Consider the following 27,544-nt stretch of genomic DNA (forward strand, 5'->3'; position numbering starts at 1 on the left):
TAATCAAATGGATGTTATTCCAGAAACACAGGCGTCCACAGATAAGCTATCTCCCATGGGACAACTGGTGTGAGGAACTCCACCCATGCCATCACCCATGTCATTACCCATGACTGCTACTTCTCCCTGCTGCTGTCTGGGGGGTGCTGGCACACCCTGTGTGCCAGCACCAGTGCCTGTCAGCACGCACAGCCTGTCCTCAGCAGAAAGGAGTAGGGAACTGTGCTTCACTGCATTGCAAAGCACATCAACATGTTTTTTCTAGGGGATTTTCTAGTGAAATCAAACTGTACAGAATCAAACAAGTGAAGAAAAAAGTATGCCCTCTCTAGGTACAAAAAAGTGGCTTTTGCTCCATTGTCCCAGTAGCCTCCTGTTAGTTATCTACAGGAATTTTCTAAAGGACCAATAAGGATGCATTGGTTAAAGACAGATTCAAATAAAGCCCTCAAATATACACTTGAAGATATGTGCCTTTTATATACTTTTCTAAATTTGTGTTTCAGTAGGAAATGATCTGTAACCAAACCAAAGGGCTGGTCTTGTTTATATTTCTTGTCTTTGTTGTGACACCTCCTGGTACATTTTGACCTGGATTCAAGTTGTTTTTCCAAAGGACATTTAGCTATCTGGCTGATTGATCGTCATCATCTGAACTACAAGTAAAACTAAATTTTAAAGGTGAGAAAAAGAACACTGTCAGGAAATGCCATACTAAACCTGTTTCTCAGTTTCTATAGGTATGTGTAATCCATGCTTCCTATACTGGAAAAGCTCTACATCTTTTTCTGGCTGCATGATGGAGAAGCTAAGGGAATAGCTTCAGGTTTGGTGGTAACAGATTTTATTGACACTTCTCTGCTTTGAGAAGAACAACACTTTTCATCCTCAAATCTTTTGTCTCTTCTGCTTTCACCAGATTTTTTAAATATGGGAATTAAAGAATGAGGGAGTAGTAAAAGGGCCCTTAGCAGGAAAATTTTAAAAAGCAAAGTAACCTGAAATAACAATGCACAACAGTGAGGTAAAAACACTACCATACTTGAAAACATTATCAGCTCACACGGGTGTGTCTGTGAATATACACGCTTATGTGCTGAGACTGGAACCTCTGAAGCTGCATTCTTCAAAAAGACTACAGGCACAATCATTGTAGCTTACGCTCTTCCCCACACAGAAACAGTTATTCAAGTAAAGCAAAGCCTCAGACATATGATATCCTAACATTTATAAGGCATTTCCCTTGTCTAATCCTACAACAAAGCATGCTTTAGTGAAAGTCACGGGTACTCAACTAATGCAACAAAATTCTAGCTAAAGGCAGTCACACGTGTCAGCTGGGAGAACATGACGGGAGTATGCACCTGCAAAGATTAGTGTTTTGGAGAAGAGGAATGCCTATATTGAGATCCAACAGGCAGACCAGAAGCTCCACAAAGGTGGAAGAGACAGCCAGGCTCTTCCATGAAGCCATGCTGTCAATGGCTGGAAGTTGTCCTTATCTGGGAGTTCCTGTGGAGATCTCTTAACAAGGCAAATGGGTTTAAAAGTGCAGAAATGCACTTAAAACTGGACAAGGTGATCAGTTACATATAAATAATGTGACATGTAGCTAGAGGGGGAGTTTTAAGCTTGCTTGACCAAGAGAAAATCTGAAATCTGAATACACACAGAGGGTATTGATCAGGTACCAGCTGAAAGCAACAGTCGCTGCCATGAAGAACAAAACTACCACCTGGGAGCAATGAAGTGCCCTTGGTTCTGTGGTTCAGGGAAAGGCAGGGGGATGAACTATTTTGTATATTGCTTGAGAGAACCTAAGTTTGCCTTGCCCTGAATGCAAAGTTAGCCCTTCTTTGCAAACCCTCCCCTTTTCATGTACCAGCTCAGTGAGCTGCTTGCACATCCTTATTTTTGTGCCTGGAGTGGCACAGAGCTACCCTGGTTCAGGGTCAGGCCCTTGCAAGTCCGTGCATATTAACAAGTCAATGGATGTTGACGATGTGCTGTGCCTTCACCATCTGTGAACGGACACAGGGAGTTTTCCAGGGACCATTCAGCTACCATGATGATGCCTTGAGCAACATTTTACACATTTGTACATAGTTCCCCATAGCTGTCAAAGGGTCAGTAGTTCTAAATTTAGACCAAGCAGCTGTGTTTAGGTTTGGGGAGGTGCCTTTGGGTGTCGTGCCAAAGCTGTGCACTGTCAATGTCCTCTTTTGAGAAGAGGTCAGAGGATGAAATGGAGAGGAACCCAGCCATTTCAGCACTTGTGAGGGAATACACTATAAAAATTTTATTATCTTGCCTGCTCTAAAAACAAATTGCTCAGCAGAGTCTTCTGTGTCCCTCCTTATCTGACACAGGGGAGAAAAACCCCATGGATATTGAAAGGTTTTTTTAGACTAAAGCAAATTAAATACAGTCATCACTTTATAAGTGATAAGTAGATGTTCTCTCTGAGGACTGTGCAAAGAAGTTGAAGCTGAATTAGAAAGCCTGCTTTAGATCTGTCAACCCTGAGTGCTCAGTTACTTTTCTAGATGCTATTGAATATTCTTCTTTTTGGGTTTTAGAAATATTATGAGAAAGTTTTGCAATCTAAACTGCTGTTTACTTGATTAGAGTGTACTCAACATCCCAGAAACAGAAAATCCTAAGCTACATCTTCTGAGAGAGAGGCAATTTTTTTTCTATAGAAATCTCAAAGAAATTCTCTGAATATGGACGTACCTGATAGCTCCTGAGGGGGAAAACATTAGGATAATATCAGATCTTTCCCACTGTGTATCACAGACTGTATTACCTTTCTGGCAATCAGTCCTCTATGTTGAAATGGCAAGAAACCCCAAATGATGCTGGCAGACTCTCAGGCAGTCAGAGAGCTGGATTATTCTTAAAGTCTACAAACTCAGTTTTGTACATATTTTTAAGAGACTTACTGTATTTTCTCACTTCTTGACCATTTTTTATGCTTGCTGTTTTCTTAGTTTTACCTCAGGAAAAACAAGCATACCTTCTCTTTCCTGAACAGAGTCCATCCTTAACCACACTGGTGCTATGATAAGTTGTCCCCGACATTGGATGCCTCTTCTGTGAGGCATACAACAATTGCAAAGTTGAATACTGTTTTCTTTGAGTGAAGTGCTAAGAGAAAAAACATAGATTTCACTAGCTTTCTGCAAAAGCTGAGGGAGATAATATTTTTAAAATATCAATTTCTCAGAAAGATGTGGAGAAAACAGAACTTCTGTCTTAATATCAGAAGTTAAGACTAAATAATTTATATATATAAAAGATATTACAGCATCCTACCTGAACTTCCTAACTCTGATCTGCAACCACACCTCAGCTGTGATTTGAAACTGCTGAATTTAAGAGTCCCTATTCCTGTCATGAAGTGTGTCTCCAAAACCAGAAAGTAACTGTGCTGCAGATTTGAAGTTTAGCTGAGTTTCTGGTGCAGGTATCCCCATGCCTCCAGAACAGAGAGGCAATCCACTCAGGTGCAGCTTCCTCAAACTCTGAACAATTCTTCAGCAATATCTAAGGCTGGTGAGTGTAAAAGGTGTTTTAAAATTAATTTACCTCTGTTAAATCAGTAATCTGACATTTGAGCCTCACTGGAAACAGTCAAGACCACCATCTTCAGACAGTCACAATTACCATGCTGCGTACCTTACTGCAAAAGGTAAACATTTTCTTAACTTGGATAGAACAACAAATCATCCAAGCCAACACCTTGCTGGCAGAGCTTCAAGGGACAAGTTTTTCAAAATAATAGTTTTTAAACTCAATAGTCTCCAATAGCTCCAATCACTCAGTTGTGACAAGGAGTCCAAAACTGACTATTATGAACATCAGAAACTTATGTTACCACAGAAGTTATCCCATCAAAACCTTTATTTCTGGACGAGATATAGAACGTAATAATCCAATATGGTCTAACTAGTGTTCAAACACTCCTCAACACATTACTATAGGCCTACCAATTACTTTAATATTTGTCTTTCAGCAACAATTTTTTGCAAAAGCAATTAATGTTTTGAGGCACTCCAGCTTCAGATACTAATGAAACTAGATTATCAGAAAACAGATCACCCTGGAAAATGCTGTTCCACTAAGAAATTAGACCACTGTCTCAAGCTCTGTATCTGAATCTTGGGCATCCAGTCATCTCAAAAGCTTCCTCTACTTAGCTTGCATATGCAGGCAGACATTTGTTACCTCCTCACAAACTCTGTTTGATATAACCTGTAAGTTGATCAGTAGTGTAGTAGCTAACAGATAGTAGTTAAAGTACTGGCATTTCAAATCCCAGAGACGGTTCAGCTACTGTTTTCCAATCTATAGCAGAGGGAAACTATGAAATCCTTGGTCGACTGCAGCACCACATAGACAGGAAGCAACTGTATGGCACTGGAGAGCAATTTTGAAGTATCAAAATTATATGGGAACTTAAATGTCTTTGACTTTTAGTGATATTCAGATTTTTAAGACAACCTGAGCTTCCTGTGGTGTGGGGCTGAAGGGGGCAGAGAAAAGGTAAACCCACACTGAGAATGCTGTGAAACTTGACTCCAATTGCAGCCATAGCTGAGATGCTATTACGGCTTTCCCCTTGTCTCCTTGGTTTAACAGGAAACCTTTACCTACTGTTCCTCTAACTCCTTCCACAAAGAGCAGTCTGGACATATTTCCTCCCTACCCACAGTTGTTTGTCTCCTTAGCCAAAGGAGTCAAGTTCAAAGACACATCATGGCTGTATCTCCTCTGTTGCAGCAGTGTTGTGGGATACCCCTACACTGGTACTGCCTGCATCTCTCCATTGCATTCAAGGACATAGTGATTGTTCAGTTTGGGATTATCTTTAACTCTGTGGAAATCTATTATCTCAAGTTACCAAGCTGGAAGCTTTCTGACTTTTTTGTCATTTCTCTTCCTCATTTATAAATCTCTCCCTTCTTTTACTCAGCTTCCCAGTCCTGCCTCTCCACTCCGATCTGCTTCTCTGCATTCCTGGAGGTGAAACAAAAGAGCTGCTGTTGTGACACTGCAGTTTGTGTGTCACATTGTAACATTTCCACATCCTCCTCACTCTGTTATAAAAGTACTCTAAGAGGAAGAAGGGCAAATAATGAAATATAGGAAAGCAGGAAAAGAGGAAGCAGCCAAGAGACAGCAGCCCAACCGAAATGCTAAGAATTATGGAGAAGTGACAGAAAGGGAAGCATAGACCAGGAATTATACTTAGTGGCTTAGTAGAGAGAAAAAAAAAAAAAAAAAAAAAAGCACGAGATTTAGCCCTTTTTGCCTCTCCAGTAAACTTCCAGATTACTTTTCCTCTCTGACATTCACCCATTTGACATGTATTCCTTTCCCCACCTAGTTTAAGACAAGCACCAAACTGTGGCGCTCTGTGTGCAGCTGGATTCCTCCAAAACTGAACTAAAGACCAGTCCATTCCTTACCTTCATACCAAAGGCACAATTAGGCAATGGTCTTTCCTGCTGAAGGCAGCTGTGGGGGGACACAGAGTGGTGGAAGAGTACAGAAGGAAACTGGTTAAAGCAGAGTAGGGATTGCCTAACTGGGCAATCCTGCCTGGCTGGCAGTGGATGGAACAGACAACTTAGGAAGTCCTTCCACTGAGATCATGTGTCCCACTTGTTCAGAATGAAACTTGGCTGGAGCAGAAAATGTTTGAAATTCACATGAAGAATTTTCTCTTCTTCATTTTCAGCAAAATAGATAAAAAACAGAACATGGACTTCTTTAAGAACAGAGTGGGAACACCAGCTTTTTACACTCTTCCATTTCTTGGGGACTTTTCAGCAAGAATTTGTCTGATAAAGAGCTAAGTAGCAAGTAGAATCGGGAGAAATGACCCTCTATAAATATCACAACACTAACAGTTATGCATCATTTTTGAGTCAAGCTCCAGTTTTTGTCTTATCTTGTGGCTAACTGAAATTTGTTGTTTCTCAGGAAGATAGTGGTGAAGTCCTGCATGTAAATAAAGACAGGACTGTTACACAAAGGTGTACTGTGATATATTTATTTGTTCATCACTGCATGAAAGCCACTTTATTGAAAGAACTGTCAAAACAATTTGGGGTTACTCCCCACAAAAAAGGCTGTTGGGAGGTGACAAGAAATGGGTTTTAGTAAGGCTTCACTTTCTTTGAAATACTCTTGAACAGAGAATATCAGCACGTTCAGCTCTTCTCCCTACCATTTATCTGTAAATTAGAAAATATCCTCTGGGCTGCTTGAGAAGTGTTTATTTTGTCAGGTAAAGTTAATATAATTTGGGACATGTGGTACTTCATACTTGTGTAGGAAGGAATTAGCACTATCCTTCAGTGAATGGCAACAGTCCCTGAGATGGAATCACTGTTGGAGACCAGCACTGCATGTCTCATCCTTCAGCTGTGACAGCTTTCCCAGTTCCCTACAGGTAAAGCACCAGCACCTCTCATCTACAAGGGCGGAGTTTATAGAGTGCATTGTTCTTGTAGGGCTGGGTTCACTAGGTCTAGTGACCAAACTGTGCAATACCCAGTACATTTATGTGAGAGAAACTATTACCATTGTGAAGATTTTGCCTAGCTTGCCATATCCTACCTACTATAGAGATGGGCTTCTGTGTATTTCACATTTGAAGAGCATCACCTGCCTTCTTCTGGTTTACTGGTCCTGGTCTGATTTTCGCTTCAGTGGAGCCCCTCTTGCTGTAGTTCAGCATTTCCAAGGATAAAATTTAGTCATGCAGCAGTTCAAGAAAAAGAACGCTTTGTTAAATCAAATGAGCATGGTAAGAGAGAACACAGATATGGATGTTCTCTGCAGGAAATGGATGTAAATTTTCTATTTGACTTTGGATGAGAAATGTAAAGCAGAAGAGGCATAAATAGAATAATTTTTCTGCCAATCCAGTCATAATGTTACTTACTGTTAAACCAGAACAGTTGGAAACAGCTAAGCATTGGGCTCCACTGCAACCCTAGCCATAGGGAAAGGCACAAATAGTTTGGTTAAGGAACAATACCACAAAGGGGATTTTTATGCTGACGTAAACTTGGAAAAAAGAGAACATTAAATAGCAATAGAAATGGGTAATACTTGATCCAGAACTATTCTCATCAATTATTAATAGTATTTACTCTCTAATATTTCTCATTCTCATACTCAGTGTCCTACTGCTTCAGTCTACAGAGAATTTGATAACAAACAAAATTTTACAGCCCAAAATGGGAGAAAGGCACTGGATGCAGACTGAGGAAATCTAGGTTTAATTCCTAGCTTAGCCACAGACTTCCTGTGTGGCCATGGGAAAGGCATTTAATCCATCATGTGCCCTTACTTCCCTATCTGCACATTTTTCAATTCTTTTTAAATGGAGATAAGACTTTTTTTGGGTTTTTATTTTAATGGGGAACTCTAAAGCCATTTTGCTGCTTAGAGTGATTCCTATATCCAGGTACATGCCTCTCAAGTGTCCTAACACATAAAGCTGAAATCTGGCCATGCACTGGTCACCCTCCTGGTATGTGTCCCACAGAAGATTAGGGACCATGGAGCAGGCAGAAGTTGTAGCTCCAGAAAATTGTATAATTTAGGTATTTGCAAAAATGCTACTCATAATTTGTGATGCATCCTACTGAATTATACAAAGGTAGAATTACTGTCCCGTCTAATAAACCATGGTTCTACCCATAAAATACTGGATATCAAATGCTTGGAGCCCTCAGCCAGGCCTGCCTTATCCAGAATTGTTCAAGATCAAAAACTAAACTTTTTCTCCCTCATATGGATGCAGAAGCAGGAAAGAAATTTTATTTTTCCTCAGCAGACCTCTTCCCATGCTATCACTCTGTTCCAAGAGAGATGTAAAAATCCCAAAGGCGACTACCTCAAAGAAAGAAAAAGGCATAAGCTGTTTAATAGCCAAAGCAGTTTTCAGTTATCCTCCACTTAAACCAGCATGGCAAAATAATCAGTGGTCTGAGAAAGGAGAGAAGAGAGGGGCTCATCCTGTACTGCTGGTATGGGAAATTACCTAAAACTGAAAACTGTGTCATCTCCAGCTCAGCTGCATAGTGCTTCTCATACATGTTCAGTTAGGTGTGAAATCTCACTCTAAAACCAAATTGCTAGAGTATTTTTACTTAAATGCAAAAGACCTCCAGAAACATAAAGAAAAGTCTGGACCAGAGTATGGATTTGATATCGTGAAATTTGGGCTTATGTCCCTACATTATCTTCAGCATCCCTGCCTCCCAAGACCAGCCTCACTCACTTCTGTTACATCAGCACCAGGCTGGAAGTTCACTCACTGCACTGGTACAACCCAGGATTTCTGCCTTTCCAAATCAGGCACAGAGCTTGGAATCAGCTCTCCTCTTTTTCCAGAAGTCCAAGTGATATAGTATATTGCTACTCTGTACTAGGATCTAGACTAATTAGAAGGCAGGAAACTAATTATTTCCTGATTCTCCAAGTGATGTAATAATTCACTGATAATATTTTATTCCCCCATGTATGATCACCAAATACTTAATTTATTTACTTTTACCTGCTTTATATTTTTCAATCTTACTTTTCAAGCTAAAGAGATGTGGTTTAAAACAAAGTTGAGTAGTTTGAACCAAACTAATCCCATTGCACCCTGGAGAAGAACACAAAAGACTGTTTTGCTGCATCTGTTATAAAAACAAAATTGCTCTCTGGTCTTCAGAATACTGTATATGGTTTAAATTGCATGGCACATTGATTACATTTCATTCTGCCCTACCTTACACACCTTGGCTAGGACTTATAAAGCTTAATTAATAAATTAGTTATATCTATATCTATATCTATATCTATATCTATATCTATATCTATATCTAATCTATATCTATATCTCCTTAATTAGACTGTAAACTCTTTGGGGTGTTCTGTTGGTGTTTATGCAGTGTTTAGAGTAACAGAGGTTCTTTTCCAGGAGCCCCGTGACACAACGTAAAATCAGAGACAAAAAAGTCCCAACAAAAATATTGGAAAAAAATGGCAGTAGAAAAACCCCAAGCTTAATTCACTCTCTTTCTCAGTCTTAGACCAACAACAAGAGCTAAAATGGACAGAGAACACAATTATATTCAACTAGAACAAGATCTGTGCTGTAGAAACTGGTGCCAGGCATTCAGAGGGTGATCAAAACTTTGTCTCCTGTAAGGGTTAATGATCTATTTAGACTATCATTGTTGGCATTTCCTGCCATCTCAGCATTTATGGAATATTTAAAAGTGTCAAGCAGGCAAAGTTTCTGTCAAACTTCCTCTCTGCTCCTAGTTGTGTGCCCCAGCCAGCATAAGTGCCTTTTACTTGGAAGAATCCTTTTAAAAGCATCTGCTCAGTTTATGTTTAAAGTGCTTTTCAAATATTCCAAAGGAAAAGGTATTGCATTGTGTTTTCACCAAATATGATGGATTCTCAGGGTAGAAACACATAAATGTGTGTCCTAATGTGTTGTAACATATTAGGAAACCTTCTTTCCCATAAACTACCAAGTTGCAGCTCCTTGTTGTAACCAAGCCAGAGACAGTACATCAGCAGTGGCCAATCCAGGATTCATAAAGCACCTAAATTTCACACTAACACCCAGAGAGTGTGGTTGGACTAAGTGTGAGGCAAATGGAAGCATTGAAAAACCTTCCTCATTAAAAAGCAAAATAGTTTTAGAGAAGTTGCTACTTCTTATTAGCTAAAATAAACCTTGGTATCTGCCATGGCTGGGCTGGGGAGCAAAGTGAGGTCAAGAAAGGAAATGAAATCCTGCTAACTTCATCACCTACAAACACATGCATCCAGAAATACACTTTGGGCAATTAATCATACAGACTGAGCCAGGTCATGGCCAGGAAAGTCTGTCAGAGGCTGCAGAATTGGTTTCCAGAAAGTCACCCTTTACCTGGTAAACTGGTCAGCAACTGAAGGCAAGAATCTGGGACTGATGAACAATGCTTTGTTCATTTAGAAGAGAGAAAATGTCAAGTTTGAGTCTGAAGTAACTTGTCCAGCACAAAAAGACAAAATTGTAATGGCTGATTATTTCTGAGCACATAAGACACTCAAATCCCAGTAATCCCCATATTCTACTTGAAGGCCTTTGGACTCTTGGAAACTGTTATTTATCAGGATTGTCAATTGCATTAGAGTGGTTCTAAGAGCTCTCCTTGCCACCTGGGTAAATGAAGTATAGCTCACCCATAGCTTCAAATTCCTTTACCTCAAAGTCATCATGGAGTCCCAGGAAAGCTGATGTGAATCGCAGGCTCACACCTTCAGGGTAAGGTGCTTCTTAAGCATTTGAAGAAGAGAACGTTAAAAGTTTCATTTTCTATTGCCATCTGTTTTATCGAAAGAATGTGCAGTGCCTGTCAGTAGGGCAGGATGGTGTCATGCTGCAGCAAACCTTCCCAGCAAGTCTGCTGAAACTAGCTTCTGCTGATGCAAATGTGCTACTTGCTAAGCTGCCCATGGCTATCTGATTAACTCCCATCCTATGCCTGAATGTGAAAAACACAACCCGCAGCCCAGAATGTGAGGATCACTGTGTTCTCAGGAAGTAGGCAACTATTTGTGCTCTGTCTCACTGAGGGCAAAAAAGAGGAGTGAAAAAAACCCACCATTGCAGAGAAAACATGAGTTCTCACACAGGAAGGCAGGGGACTGCGTTATGCTCAACTAGCCTAGACTTTGTGAGGAGTTATATTTTGAGCTCACCTGAAGATCCCCAAGATGTATGTTGGAGATTCCCTGAATACAAATTACTTTCTAGGACAGAAGAGCAGAGGACTCCATCACTACCTTTATTACAATGGTACTTTTAACTGTGCTTTTGTATTTGTTAGCTCAGTTAGCTACTGAAACATTCTCTAAGAAAGTTATCAAGTTATGCATTCAAAGGCTTTTAGTGGAAAGCTGTATCTCAAAGGAGAGATACATTTCCCTTTAGATTATTTCAATGCGTCACCCATCTCTCTCTCTGCTGTGAGTATTATATGCCTCCCAAAACTTCATTTCAGTCCTCAGTTTGGTATAGGACTGCAAAAGAACCTTTTGGAGAAAAACGTTTCATGAATGTTTCTCTGTCTCTCCACTACAGACATTACCTATATAATACTGCAAGGAATTGAGTTTATAGAACAACTGAATGCAAGGAGGAGCAGCACTTAAGAGCTGCAGGGCAGAATCCAGAGGACCCCTGTACCCCTCAATGCTGAGCCAGTAGCAGCAGGCAGGAGAGCCTTTTCAGGTGAAGAATGCTGGCAGGAAGACTTGGGGGGGTGTGTTTCTCCCTCCCTTTTCTCCATCTTCCTCTATCTTCATGAACCCCTTGGCGGTCCTTCTAGTACCATGACCTTCACAGCTGCCTTGGCCCAGTAGCTTTACGCAGACTACAAAAGCCGCAATGGGTACAAGTGGATCTTCCTCAGCTGTTACCCACTTCCCAAATGGAATTTACAGATAGGTTTCTTATAGGGATACAGACAAGCTAGCAGGAACTAACCTTTTCCTCTTTTAGGTTTGAAAAAATATTTTAATGGCATGTGTTTATGTTGCAGAGTGTGTGTTTTCTTAATCTTAAGAAGAAGGAAAAGTTCAGCTTTCAAGATAAACGTTCCTTTGCATATGTGGACTGTTTTTACAGAGACCTAAACATAGAGAAGCTTGGTTTTGCAGGGACATAATTTTGTGTGCTGACAGACACATATTTGTATGTACATATGTGTATGTGTTTACATATAAATATGCAAAGAGGAGAATATGGAAAATACATTGCCATTTCAAATTTCAAAGGGATTATTAAAGAGAACAAATTAATTGTAAAAAGCTTTAGAAATGAAAAACAGATTTGCATTGTCTTCTGAACACCAAGGGCTGTATCATGCATGGTATAAATCAGTCTCTTTCTTTGAACGCAGGAAAGAAGTTATTATTAATGCTTATACTGTACAGCAAATGTACAGACTCATTAATGTGTAATTACAGAATAAACAATATCAGACTTCTCTAGTCTGTTTTGCAAGGAGAAAAAGAATTCAACTTAACACCACAATAAACCCATGATAAGATACCAATTTGACTAGGATCTACTAGCACTGTAGTGGCAAGATTAAACAAATGTGATGCTACAATAGAGGTAATGCCTCATTACCATTATTCCTCCCTGATATATTTCACATGTTGGGCTCCAAAGCCACTGAAGCCTCTTTCTAGAACAATTATAATTTCTCATTTTTACTTCGACTTGCCATTACGTGGACAAATGGGCAGGAAACTCAACCCCTCCACAGAAAAGCCTAGTTCCCATTTGAGTTCTAGATGAACTGTTGTAGATCCACACCTGCAGCAGTCAAAACTTCAGTGACCATGCTGGCCATTGGGGCTTCCCCACCTCCCCTCCACCGTCCGGCCATGGGAGGTTCCAGTTACAAAATTAGTTGGATTCTAGGGGGAAAAAAGACAAACCCTGACTCAAAAATGAAGGTGCCATATCAGTGCAGAAGAGATGTTTTCACCTCTTTGCTCATGGCTTCAGTCTAGGAAAACTGGGACGAGTGCTCTGCTTTGGAAAGACAGAGACATTCAGAGCCTGAATTGCGAATAACAGCCAGCTGGATGTCAGGGTACAGATCATGCACAATTTGATACTTCCCTCAGTCTCATTGGTGTTTTCACTTTGCAAACCTGGGCACAAAATCCAAGCACCCCACAATAAGGCAAACATATTTTTCATAGTGAATTCTATAAATGCATATTTTTTTCCCCTGAAAATAAATTTTCATACGGAAAGAATGGAAAGATGTATCTGAAATGCAGACATAGCATGAGGGGTGCAGGCACAGCGGTGCTCTCCAGCTTGCAGTCCCCATTTTGGTGCTAATAAAACTGTCCCTCTTCAACACCAACCACTCACACCACTTCCGAGCGTTGCAACACATATCACAGCAGGAAAAAACAGGTTCCATAACTTGGCCCATATAATGCTGAGGTGCACAGTATTGTGAATTAGAAGGGACAGATCTCCCTCCAAAAAACTCTAAGCCACCATTAAAATCAGAACACAAAACTCTTAGCTTAGACAAAACCCCCCAAAGCTCAAAAACCACCAAAGATTTGGGAAGTTCAAATCCATAGCAGGGATGTTGGCTGATCACAGTTTCTTACAGACACAGGATGCTTTTAAATTATGAAATATGGAGAATGAATATTTCCTCTTCTATTAATTGCAACACAAGTTGAAAGTGTCACCAATTTTAGTTTTAAACCCAACTTTTCATTGCAATAAATATTTCTGTTGTTACTTAATCAGCAGGCAGGGCAAAATCCTGTCATATGAAGGAATTAGCAATTTATTCTAAAGATCTCTTTTTTTTTTAGGAAATATCAGGGAACAAGTGAGTTTCTCATATCATTCCATAAAATAATCTAGACGTTACTGATAACTCTGGTAAGAGCCACTTCCTCAGAAGTAACATTTCCAGGGTAAAAAAAATGGTTTATGTGAAAGTTCTCCTTACTCTTCAGTTTCTTCTCCTTTTTTTTTGTCTTTAACCTCTGATATGTGGCTTGGAAGAATGGAAGTTAATTCATGCTGTCATATTTCTCCATTTTTGCTACATTTATTATACTTCTCAAGTGAGATAATTTTGGACTATCTTTGATCTTTGGGGAAGGAGAAACAAGGAAAATGGAACGTGAAAAACAAAGAGAAAAACATGTGCCATAACTTTTCTTTTTGGATCAGGCCTGCTTTGGCTGGAAATTGGGAATAATACTGTGCTTGGTCTGCTTTTTTTTTTTTTTTTTTTTTTTTTTTTTTTTTTTTTTTTTTCTGCAATCCTTCAATCAGGTTCTTAATCCAATATTTAGGTATGGATTTTGCCATGTTAGGATTGAAATCTCATTTGCATCAATAGAGTATGAGTTACTCACTTTCAAAAATCTTATTTTATGCTTGTGGTGTCACTATGGCTAATGGCGAAATGATAGATTAGATACCTTCTTGGGCTCTCTTTTTATGCAGGTAACTAAGACACCTAAATATTTCTGAGAAATATGACCCTTATCTGCAATACAAGAACTGGGCATTGTTCCTAACTTCAAAAAAAACCCAACCCAACCCAAACCAAACCAAAAACAAACCAAAAAACAAAACAAAACCAACCAACCAACCAAAACCCCCAAAAAACAAAAACAAAAACAAACAAAAAACCAAACAAAAAATACAAAAACAAACAAACAAACAAAAAAACCCACCACCAAACCAAGAAAGAAGCACACACAAGGGTTAATTTACTAGGAATTATGTTCCTGCATGTGCAACTTCACAACGCAGAATCCACCTGTGGGTGATAGAGGAGGCAAGGGAGGGGGGGAGCAGCAGGGTATCTTGCATTGCAGGCTGAGATCTAGCCTGATTTTGGGCTGCTGCTCTACTCACTTTGTTCAGGGAGGCAGCTGGATGAGGCATGACAATTTCCAATAAGCTGTCTCTGAAAGCCAAAATCCTGGGTTGCTAGCTGATCCACCTTCACAAGTTCAGAGCATGTTGTGGTCCCACAGCTGCACCACAAATGACATGCTGAGGGTAAGCCTGCACTGGTGGCTGTATCACACCTACCTACTGCCTGTCAGGCAAAGCTTTTTCCTGAGAGACCATCTGAGGGTTCAAGAAACCTCACACAACAAGCTCAAAGGAAAAGTTTTGGGAACAAACCTCTGTACTGCTCCAATGAGTGGTGTTCACTCCTGGCTTTAGGACTACAGCTCCAAAAAGGAGCTCTTCCATCCCCTCTCTTTATCATAAAGGGCTTATTCTGCATTGGGGGAAACTGTGGAGACATGGCCATGCTGCAGATCCTTCCTTGCAAATCTCAAATGTGGTGAGTCAAGCTGGAGTGACATTGTGTTTGCACATTTTACTGTGGGACAGAGCCTGGGAAGTTCACGTCTGAGGGGAGAGCGCAGCTGCAGATCCTCTGCAGCCAGAAACCATCTCTTCCCAGGGAGCCACCATAGCAGGAGCTGAAATTACAGAAATGTGAGGAGTGGCTGAACAAAACCAAAAGAGTAGCTGGTTCCAAAACAGCACCTCTGTAGAGGCAAGTAGTCCCTGCATTGCGCCTCACTCCAGCAGTTGAGTTGCACGTCTGCAGTCCTGAAGAGCACTCAGTGTGAAAGAAAACTTCCTCAAGGTATAAAGCAAATCTACAACAGAGTGCAAACAAGAATTAACACAGAACAGAGGGGTGGCTGGTGCTGGGAGGCCAATCCAGCCTTTTGATGAAGAACCATTCCTTTAAAAGAACTAGAATTTTTGCAAGTTGCAGTTAGAGACGTCCTCCCCAGCTTAAAATATGCTCATCTGCCAGCCAGAGAGAGCCTGGTGTTTCTGAGTTGAGCTGCAGCCACTGCTGAGATCCTGTTAGATAAATTTAACTCCTGAGCTAGAATGGGGCTTATCTCTGAGACACATCTCTTCTGCTCAGATAAAGAGAACTTCCTCTCACTACAGTTTAGATCAGCAGACTCAATCTCTGTACCTAAAGCCACACAGCTAAATGCACTGCATCTCTCCAATTCAGGCAACGCTCACCACTCTCCAACACTGAAGAAAAAAAACGTGCAGAGTTCCCAGGGTTTTCCTGACTTTTGTGCTGATGTTCTCTTCTGAAAACTCAGCTTTACTCAGCAGGTGCTCATGAAATAGCCTGCAGTTCCACAAGCTACACAGCCCTGCAAAAATGGGAGAAAAAACCCCATAGCTTCAGCACCTCCTGCAATATCTTGTTTCCACACAGTGGCAACACAAAGCTTCCTGCTGTCATACTTCTGAGTAAAAATATTCCTCACAAAACTAAATAAAAATCATTGTAAAAGTACAACTCTTTTTAGGATCAGTTGTTCTCAAGGATTTGATTTTGTCATGTGCTATGGTTGCATCAAGAGGGCAGATTTTTACATGCCTGATCTGGCTTTGCATGGGTTGAGAGAACTGAGTTCATAATGCAGCACAGCCTATGCTCGGGATGCAGCAGCTCTGTTTTCCAGGCTGGGTCACTCTTTACTTCCACAAATTTCTTGCAAATTTATTCTGAAAATGTTCCCTCTTTGTTACTTGCAGTAAGCATTTTTAAATTTGATAGAGGAATTCACCTTCAGTGCTAGGGCATTTTTCCATTTGCCTTCATGCACATTTTTTTTAAGTCCTAAGTCATTACAAAGATCAGACCTTGTCCCTGGAACAACAGGAAATTCCCAATGGCCGCATATACCCGGGTTTTCTGCATCTCCCTCTAGCACACAGTTTCACACTATGCTCCTGCAAAACATACCTTTGAAGGCTGGAACATAACTTATATCCTGTATGGCATATTTAAGGGCATTCATGAAATTTGTCACATGCCTTCTCCAATGGAACCACCCCATCCTCTTCTATACAAATCCACATAAGTGTTTTGCAGACAAAATGAAAATAATCCGGACAAAAATATCTCCTGCATTCTCCTTAAAAAAATATACATCATACTGGCAGGCTCTCAGAGCATACAATACCAGTCCAAACTGGGGAATATTAATTTGGAGTTAGAAATAGGGGCTTCAGACCAAACAAGAGGGGAGATTCCCCACTTCCCTATTTTTAAAAGTTCCTAAAATATTTCAGCTTCAAGTTTTTCAATTCCTTCAGAAGCCTCCTCAGTTGGACTTTTAAGCCTTGTTTCATTGCAGAGGGTTAAAGACAATTTTCAAAGCTCCCCAAACCATCTCAAAACAATTTTTTTCTCTGTTCTTATGAGGGCTACATCAAGTGAGACAGAAATTATCACCAATTATTTACATAGGCTCATCAGCTTCTACACACTTCCGTATCTTTGAGCAGCAGAGATGTCCATCTGAAACCTGAGCAAATAAAACATATTACACAGCCCTCCAGGTTACTTCAGGTCTCGGAATTTGGTTCTCTGAATGTCCAGGCACACACATGCAGCACTTTATTATTCATACACAAGACACTGCCTTCATAGCCACTGAACACCCACAAGGATGAATGTGCAAAGATGTTTAGCTCCAACAGTCTTTTTCTTCAGCCCCTTTGCCTGCCCACCAGAACTACCAGCACAGCAGTGAGCTGGACCTGTCTGAACCACAGGACCAATTTTGCAAACTAGGGTGGGGCACTTCCCCTTTTGTCTTTCCTCGCTTTTCCCCTCCGTCTGCAGCCTTTCCACACTTTTACTCTGTCTCCACCCAGCTGTGTGTGAGTTGCAGTAGATTTATGTAATGGTAATGGTTGTGGTTGCCTGGTGGCCCCTCAGTAATTCTTGTGCCCATGCTCTCAATGTTTGTGCTCATGCTCAAATGGTTGAGCTCCTTTTAAGGAAATAAAACATCAAAGCTGCTCAGAGACAGGACACTTGCCTGCATCAGTAAGTAGCTCCTCATGCAGGTTAGAACCTCTGAATGCCCATGGATGGGAGGGAAGACCCCAGGGGCAATTGTCTGGGGCAATGCTGGGGTCCCAGTGATGCCAGGCACTGAAGCCTGCAGCTACACAGGCTTCTGCTTCAATAACCGAGTTGTGGGAAAGATGCAACATCATCACCTGGTATTTCCCACTGGGAGTGAAAAAATTTTTTTAAAAAAATCCTCATTTTAATGTCTCTTCCCATATTTATTTATTTAAAACAAATAGACTTTATAACTTCATATGAATCTTGTCTGTTTTCTACTGATATCTATGATCACCTTGACTGGTCACTTTGGATATACTCTGTCAATTGTAGGATAGTTTCAACCCAATTTTGTGAGATGAATTCTCCCCACCTCTTAAAAAGATCTCTATACATTATTTATTCCAGGCCCAGGCTGTAATCTGTGACTACAGTGGTAACATTTGACTTCTGTCTTAGAAGTTTTTGGTCATCTGCAGCACCAGACAGCTATTTGTGGAGAAATGGTGAGCCCACAGCCTCTTTTGGAGGCCACTGCCACTGTGAGATGGCTTTTTTTACCTGGTGATGGCCACCTATGGAATGAGCAGTTAAGGATAAAGGAAGGCACTGCCTACATTTCTAGACAAATGCCACCACTATGGCAAATGGCTCTTTCTCCATGAAGCAGGGCCTGATCTACAGCTCAGAGTCATTAACTTCTCACACATGGCTTGAATTAGGATACAGGCTCAGAGCACAAACAGCCCTAAGTTGCAACTGTTTACCACACACAGGATGTTCAGTAGTGATCATCCACAAAACGTGCACACCATATTTAACCTGAAACATATGGATACTGAGAATTATCAAATGATACTTCCAGTGGGGTACCATGGGAAATAGAGCTGTTCAAAATAGGCTGCAAAGCACAAACTCTTAATGGAATGGACTTTCAGTGGGATGTGGATTTCTAAGTAACTCAAGATTTCAAAAGGATATTTAGGAGAGATAATACAACAGAATCTCTAGAGCCTTAAAGAGTTGGGAAAATTTCACACTTTGCTGAAGATGTTCTCTAGAGAAACTATCTGTAGAGCACATGGGTGAAAAGAATAATTAAAAAAAATAATAAAATGATATATGTGCCAAATCAGCCTGAGAAGTAAATTTGGGGCGGCAAATAGGACAAGGAAGGAAGAAGATCTAATTGACAGAGCAGCAGAAATTAAGCTTGCAGAAGGAAGCTGCTCAACACATAGTGGCTTTCTGGGGATTGCAACATTAAAATCATAGTAATCTCATTAAGGAGATGAAGAGCTTTGGTGGTGACCAGAACACCTCTTCCAATATGTTTCTGCTTTGCTGTGCTTCTTGGGGTTATTACTGCTGATCACTTTACTTCCATAAATTACGCTTTCACACCGTTGATCATTTTTATATTGGTCAGAAGAAACTCATGTTTTGGGCGTCTCCCCTACCTGGTACACAAGTCAAAACATATATTTCATGATCCCCATGGTACCTCCTTTATGAAATTTGCAGCCTGTCTAGTAGTTTTAAATGATAATTCAAAAACTGAAGGCGAATAAAATCTGTCAAGCAGAGGACTTAAACACCTTCCCTCTCAGAGCAGGAGAAATATTTCAAATGTTTCTATCAGCTCTGTAGCACCACATTAAAGTCCTAATACAGGTTTGGAAGAAGCACAAACGGAGATTTTTGAAAACACATAAGGGAATAGAGCCTATCTTTCTTTTCTAAAAATAGATTATTTCCTGCAATCTTTGACCTTTGAAATGCTAAACTAATGGAAAAGGTAATTAAACTTTTGACCCCAGGGTTAAAAATTATTTAATTAATTGTTACTACAAATCTGAGAAAGCAAGTTGTCACTCGAACATTTCTATCACACAGGCTGATTAAAATTAAAAACAGATTTCTCACCTAATTTCAGTAGGATGAGGTAAATATTTATTCTTTTCATTTAACAAACTTTCAATTCCAATTTTTACCTCTATAGTTCTATGTGTACAAAAACGTGCTCCAGAATGTAGAGACCCTCTTCATTAAATGCCTGACTCAAATTGCTTGGTGTGCGTGGTATGGACAGCTGATCTTTCAGGGTGTTACTTTTTAAGTGGAATGTACTGTAAATCCTATGTTGAAGTAAATCCAAATGCTAGGGGATTCCCTTTTGATGAAGGAAACAGATGGGACATTAGGAAACTCATACAGAGAGAAATTGTTAGTTGGCCATATCTGCTCATGCAGGGCCTGTTGGTTACCATAGGCCACAATCCAGCTCCCGCCTGCCAGATGCACACAGATAACAGCAGTGGCTCTTTACAATGCTCTCCTGCCTATCTTTCAATCTTCAAACTACTTTTTCAGATCATTCTTGTCTACTTAAATTTGGTGATAAATAGCAGTGAGGAACAGATCTCGGGACCTGGCGATGACAGTGTTGTACTAAACACCAAGACTGTCTACACTGCCATGGAACTGCCTACGTAGGAAGACAGCCACCTTCACCCCTAATACACCTATAGCATCATATAGGACAAACACCACTCCTAAGGTGTTATTTTATTCCTAAGAGATTTTCTTTTGATGAAGATCCAGAATGTGCACAGCAATCATAGGGCTCCTGATATGCCTGGGGCATGTGTTCAGATCCTCTTTGTAAAAAGGGAGAATTAATTCTTTTAGTATACTGCTTTCAGAGAGCTAGCAAAAAGGAGCAATAGAAGAGGTAAAAGTGTATGCAGCTTTACAGAAAAGACAAACATTTGCAAGCACGGGAGTTGATACATACAGATCATCCATAAAGCAGAGTATTGTGAACAGTCTTTGTTTCTGTTGACTATCGTATATGTCTCGCTACAAGACCTAACTCTTGTAAACAAACGAGCTATGGGTAGAGAAAGTGGCTGTAGAAAAATTGTTAATGTCATGACATGGAAAATCTGTATTTATCACTGAGTAATGAGAATAACAGATGGAACTTATCATATTTTGAATATGTGTACATATTGATATACGACTGGACTGTTGGCAGAATCATTACGTCATCAGCAAATATAAAGTTCGACTTTGCTGGGTCTGCTGATATTTGTGTGTATATTAAAGAGAATTCAACACACAATGAAAAGTCCTATTTGGGTTTAAATAAAGAATTAAAAACCTTAATTTTTGACTCAAAGCTTAAATATTTTGTAGCGTTAGTTACTGTGGGAGAAAGGAGATATAACTCTTTTTACTGAGTTGATAGACAAGCACTTAATGAAAGATTTTGTCCAAAGATCTTTGGACTGAAAAATAAAGCATTTAGTAAGTGATCAGATTGTTAAAAAACTTTTTTTTTTTTTTCATAAAATATGTCAATATGCACATAGGAGCTGAAATTTTTGCCCACGTTTTTGATAAGAGGGGATCAAATGGTAAATAAAATGAAGATGCATAAGATGATACACTCAGTACTAGCTGTTCCTGGAATTTGGGAGTAGGTTCTATTCCTAATGCTGACACCTGCTGTAATGTGTTGAATTCATTATTTTGCCTTCTGTGCCTCCCTTTCATCCTAGTATCCTTTAGTGGATTTCCTTAGAAAATAATTATTTAAAGGCACTTGCAATCATTCTGTAAATTGCCCACCCTGACCCTTACTCCTAAAATAATATAAGAATGTAAGAATAATGAGCAATACTTTTATTTGTGTGTAAGTACTTGTACTCCCTTTACAGAAATATATTTATCATACAGGGCATCAATCACAGAATTCTGGGAGTCAGTGGGCTTTTTTTTTTTTTTTTTTTTTTTTCTTTTTTCCCTACTAGTAAACAGGTGTGGTGTTCAAATAATATTTAGTCTTTTCAGTGCAGTACATGGGAGCTGGTCCATGCAGTAGTCAGCAGCATTTCCAGTCCTCAGTGTGAGTCAAAGAATAATCAACATTTTCCACAATCATCTGTGGACAACAATTTTAACCCATCAGACTTTGTCAACTGTGGGTTTTCTAAAGTCCTCCCATGAAAATATCAAGGATAAATGGAGATCAGATATTGGAATTGCAAGTATATAAATACTATGTGTGTTCTAATATGCATTTCTGAAGAAATCTGAATAGCAGATAACAAAATAAAATTCAAGATAGAATTCAAATTAAAAATAAAAATAATAATAAAAATACCCAAGCATTTATTGAATTTTTATAAAATCTGACTTACTATAATTTTGACCTGGAACCACATATTTAATTCCATTTCCTAAACAGAATGAAAGCTCCTGAGGAGAATTTCATGCAATGGTCATGCTTTAGAAAGAAGATAAATAGTAGGATCTTTATAAGTTCTCTGTGGATAAAGACGCCTTTCCCTAAGAAAAAGCTAGACAAAAAAAGTATGCACCTGAAGAAGATGAAAAGGCACAGGACCTCCTTGTTTACCAGCTTATGAAAAATTAATACTAGTGCTATATCATCTAATACTTCTTATCAGAGTGTATTTGTCATCTTACCCAAGATTCTGTCATTCTTAGAGCTCTGCTGACCTCCAGTACTAGTTGAAAGGTCCTCTGGTATAGGCATAGGTTCGTCTGGATCATCAGGGACATCACTAGTTGGAGGACTTTCCTTTCCTAAGAGGGAGGAGAGCATTAGTTAGTTGTCAGAGTAGCCTCATTTTTATATAATGCAATGAGAGGAACCACAAACAAAATAAAACATAAAAAAAATCCTAAACCCTATGAAAGCATGATATTCTTTGGACCAAACCCTACTTTCCTGCAGAGAAAACTTATGGATACAGGGGAATTATATTTTCTAAAAGATTGCATGCTGATGTCTCTGACAAATTTACTGAGTCTGGATACACAGTTATTAGCTTAGCATTTTGGATATTTGTGAGATCTGTATGTTTTCCAGCTGCTATGCTCAGAAGATCCAATTTAGCCAACACAGACTGACAGATTACAAAGGTTATCAAATGGACTTCCTTTGTAAAAACTCCTCTTTCTTCCACAAGTTCTCATTGAGAACACATCTGGATTTGCTTCAAAGACATAGTGAAGTCTAACCCACAGGTATTCTGGGGCTCCAAAAGAACTACCTCAAAAATAAAGTTTTATCTTCAACTGAAAATTCAGCTAAAGTGCCTTATACCCAGAGATCAAGCTCTGGCTGGTCCTTGTGCCTACAAGTAGTGAAGTGCCTGTAGGTACCAAGACTTCTTAAACATATACAATTGGCAAAGTTCAGTAAACACATGACTTCGAGGATTTTATTGTCTTCTATTTGGAAATAGGAAACCCCAATATCTTGAGTAGACAAGGTTTTGCAGAAGTAGCTTAGTGCTTTGACACATTGTAGGTATTGTGGAACTGTTTTAGTGCTGAACAAAATACAATAAAAAAAGAACTCTCTTGGTTAGTATTGTGCTTCCAGAAATGGTCAGGTTTCTTGATTCAGCCCTCAGTCATGGTATACATCTCCTGCCCACAGTACTATCACTGTCTTGCAGAACTTTTTTAAAATGACTGCATATATCTCTACCAAAAGCATGCCTTGGAAACATCTACTGAAAGAATTATCTAAGTGATTAGTTTTGTTGACTATTACTAAAAGGCTGGCCTTTGCATTAATAGCAAAGAATAGAACAGACCCAGAGCAGAATTCGAATGAAGTAATGTTCACGTAAGACCCTTGTCTCAAAAATGGAGATGTTACCAAATTACATTGACGAAATCTGTTAGACATCCTGTGGCAATTGGCACACCAGTAAGGGCAGTAATTTTATGGCACAAAGCCCTAGCAAATTAATGAGTTTTTTTCCTAACAAGAATTCTCTCATTAAAACGCAAACTTCAATTAAACCTTAAAACACTTACCAGAAATAGAAAAACTAAACCAAATATCGGTTGCTTCAGTGATAGCAGTTTAGTGGTGCCAGTTATGGACTTGATCTGAAAGAAATGAATGGTTTCCTCTCTGCCTTCTGGATGGATCAAAGCATTGTGTTTTCGCATCTATACTGATCGTGATGGGGAAAGATTACAGGTAGTTTTAAGTCATCTTCCAAATTAGCTGTTTTGGGTTTTGCACAAACCTATGTTTAATTGAATGAAATTACTGCATTTCTTAATGCCACATGTATCAAACTGTGGAATAATCACTGAGTTTTGAGTTTTGAAAGCAGCGTCAGGTAAACCATCCCAAACTGCAGCCAGAGGACTCCAGGGCATTGAAGAAACAGTCCTGCACTGGCAGGGGGACTAACGACATGATTTAATAAGGTCCCCCTCATCCTCAGCTTCTGTGGGGTATTTTTAAATGGGCAAAATCACACCCACTGGATGTCAGTGCAAAAGCAAAGGTGGGTTGCATAAATGTACAAGAGGGAATATGAATTTTACAGCAAAGGAAAACAAAATCAGGAAGTTCTTTCTTTCTTCTTCTTCAATTTTTTTTTTTTTTTTTTTTTTTTTTTTTTTTTTTTTTTTTTTGCCATTCACTATTTAGCTCATTATTTAGTTATTTCTTCAGATTTCTGGGATGCAGGGAACTTACAGAACTGTAAGCAACTTTCCCTTGCAAGTCCTAACCTGCCAAGCCGAGATATCTGTTGTATATCTCTTACAGATAAGATGCACAAGTGAGGAGAGAAAGCTGAAATATTTTGGTTTGTTCAACACAAACCAAAAACCCCAGAGGTTTAATCAGAGGTCAAGCAACAGCCTGGCAGCTCTTTTCACATTACATGTAAGTTAAGGAAGTTTGTTAAAAGATAAAAGTAATCCAAAGCTACCTGCATCTTCCAAGGATCAAACTGCACTCCCAGTTACAACAATGGGCGTTGATGCTTTGACTGAGCCTTGGCTGAGAAGAACAATTATCCTAAAAACCTGAAGACTACTTTTGACTACAAACCAATATAAACTCATAATACCAGAACTGGGTTAACAGATATCAGACAAAATAATATCTTTATTAGTGTGTTATTAGGCATCCTACAATGTATAGTCTAAGTAGGATACTTTGAAGTCAGAGCAATCTTTTTGGAAGAGAAACCTGTAAGCAGAAGAGTACATTTGCAGTGGTGAACTCTTTGGTTCACTAAATGGGTATCAGTCTTCTACTTGTTAAATTAATAGCAGTTTGCCCAGTATGAATCAGACTCGCCTCATGGACTTGGTGGGGCAGAAACTGGAGATCAGGTCTGCTTCCCTCTTTGCAGGAGACTGCAGTTAAGAAAACTTGGTAAACTTGTCTTTAGTGCCCCATTTAATATAATTTGATTTCTTCTTGTTACACATGATTGAGAAATCCCTACATGCAAAAAGACGGGGCAAAAATAGTGCAATTAAAATAGATCAATTTATTGAGCTCTGTCTCTTGGATTCTAGAGCATTGTATTTGTCTTTCATGCCTTAACTGCATCTAAATCATTACACCATGGTAAGTTCATTACTGCATGGCAATCCTACTCATACACAGTCTCACTAATTCTCACGTGAATATAGAAATGGAAGGGAGGTGGGGAAAGGTGGGAATGCTTTTCATTTTAATTTCAAACAGACATGCCAAGAGCAACAACTGGTCAAAGGAAAAGGAGCTAAACCTCGCCCCAATACCTAGCGGCCGGTACTGGGGAAAATTTTTCAAAAGTCACATTACAGAACAAAGTTTCATAAGAAGTGAGTTATAAAAAATAAAATATAATCTTGGGGTAGAGGGGGCATTTTGTTTTGTTTTTTTTTTGTTTGTTTGTTTTTGTTTTTGTTTTTGTTTTAATCATTTACTATAAAGAGCCACCTTAGCTGTAGAATTGAAGTTCTGTTTCTGGTACTGCCACTGATTTGTGTTGCTCTTGGTTAAGTCGTAAATAGAAAGAATTACAACTACAGGCTGTATCAAATATTCCTTCATTTCAATCTACATTTTAGCAAGATGGTCTCAGATTTTCCTGCCATTTCTGTATAAAAATAGGCAGAGAATAGCATAACTTATCAGTTATTCCTATGCCTGGCAAGACCATCAAGACCCTCAACTTCTCTCTGTTGGAGATTCCTCATCCCTGCCCTAGAAATATACTTGAAGCCATAAGGAAAGAGAGAAAGGGAAAAAGATGCCAAATTCAATAAGGTTTTAGTATCCTTTTTTTTTCTGTCAAAGTCCTTAGCCTGGTATTCATTTAACATGTACATCCACATCTGAGAGTGATTCAGCTCCTGCCAGAATGGTGCTGCTGGTGCTATGTATGACTGCTGAAAAGAAAACCAGGGCAGGATGTCTTATAGAAATCCCATTCCCTATCCTTTCACAAAGTAATGTTGGGTTTGTGTGTATTTAATATTGAGAGTTTCTTCTCCCTGCTTTTGCAGAGTGCAGCACAACCTGGTTTGTTCTAGAAGATCTCTTAATGTTAGATGTGGAAACATTTGTACCGTTTTTTCACCTTCCTTAACTGTTAGGCCCTAGAACTGTGGGTAAAAAAAAAAAAAAAAAAAAACAACAACAAAAAACAAAAAAAAAAAAAAAGAAAAAAAAAAAAAAGAAAGAAAAAAGGCAGGAAAAATACTGCTTGTTAAGTGAGATATTATCTGTGTTTTCTGACTCCCTTGTACGGGTGCCGGATACCATTTGGTTAAATGTATGTCAGCTCTCTCCTCATTTCAGAACTGCAACTGCTTGTCTCATGAAATATCACTTTCAGGAGAAAAATAAAAAGTGTGAACTCTGTGCTAGTCACACAATATTTCAGTTCCTCTAGGAGTCAGCCATGCCTGGATTCCCTGAGGTGGGAATGCCTATGTGCACACTCACATTAGTTTTATACTCTCCTGGCCTGGCTGGCTGCTGCCATGCCGGAGTCAGCTGCAGCTGCATAAAGCACATGGCTGCACAACACCGCATCTGAGCTGGGGTTTCTAGAGACCTTCTTCATTTCTTGGTTGAAAAACAAAACAAAAAGCCCCAAAGAAACCCACCAAACCAAATTTATTTTTTAATTTACATTTTTTAAAAATACAACCAAGGGTGCTAATGAACCAAGTTCCCTAATTCCATAGGCCCAGAGAGCAAGCTACACCTGATGAGCAATACTCTTAAAACAGGAGAAAGAAATGTGTTTTACAGTTGACAGGACAATCTCACACTCCTGAAACTGTGCACTGTGCACTGTTTAACTGGTTTCCAACTTAGAGCAGAGCTGCCTTATCATGCAAGGAACATCCCATAAGCAAGTAGAAACCCAGGAGAATACAAGGGGAAAAATTCTTTTCATCAGTAGTAGATGTCACCTACTTATTTCTCATAGGTTGCATTCAAAACCTAAGAGAAAGAAGTAGGTCACATGTCTGTATCTCCAGATCCTCCACTTTTGAGGTCTAGCAAAAGCTTAAAAAGAGCCAGTATCTGAACCTACAAACACTTATTTCCAGAAGGTGAATTCCCACATAACTCTTACCATAAATGAAAGTAAATTAGGAAGTTCTTTCTTTGGCCAGTTGTTCATAAATCCAGCTAACAACCTAATACGAGTTACAGCCTTTGCTCATGGCAAATTACCAGATGCTCAGTGACAGAAACGGCAGGAAGAGTTCAAAGCAGACTTTCTTTAACCTGTTTGAGTAAGTCTCCCTCTTATCAAAGGTAATTTTCTTTTTCAAGAAAACCCTCTCTCATTGCAGAATAGTACTATTGCACAGTATGCTAGAAAAGCTAAAAGGCACAGCAAAATACTACAGTGGGTCAACTACACAAAACTTTTAGAACTACAATTTATAGATATGCATCTATTATGTATATATTTACATATATACAAGCATTCAAAATGGAAAAGCTCCTTGTAAGTTTTCCCTCTGAAGTGGAGAGGCAGACCACAAGGAATGAAAAATGTTTGCTCTACCAGTCCAGTCGAGGCAGTATCTCCCCTATTGTTACTCTTCACGTCAAAAGAAAAACAAGCAAAGCTCTAGTAAGAAGTAGCAGGTATAAAACTCAAATTCACACCATGGTAAAGAATACCACAACGGTTAGGTGGGGGTATCCAGGGTAGCTT

The 27,544-nt window shown here is 39.4% G+C and overlaps 1 protein-coding gene across 1 annotated transcript in view; it reads right to left on the reverse strand.

Annotated features, from left to right (window-relative positions):
• The window catches only part of IKZF1 (IKAROS family zinc finger 1), a 64,202-nt gene that overhangs the window by 23,740 nt on the left and 12,918 nt on the right, over positions 1-27,544 (reverse strand). The window contains exon 3 of the mRNA XM_058420538.1: positions 22,005-22,124. Coding sequence (XP_058276521.1) covers positions 22,005-22,124 — 120 coding nt within the window. The remainder of the gene's footprint in view (positions 1-22,004; positions 22,125-27,544) is intronic.

Source organism: Hirundo rustica, chromosome 1, assembly GCF_015227805.2.
Source record: "Hirundo rustica isolate bHirRus1 chromosome 1, bHirRus1.pri.v3, whole genome shotgun sequence".
In the NCBI taxonomy this organism is placed as follows: domain Eukaryota; kingdom Metazoa; phylum Chordata; class Aves; order Passeriformes; family Hirundinidae; genus Hirundo; species Hirundo rustica.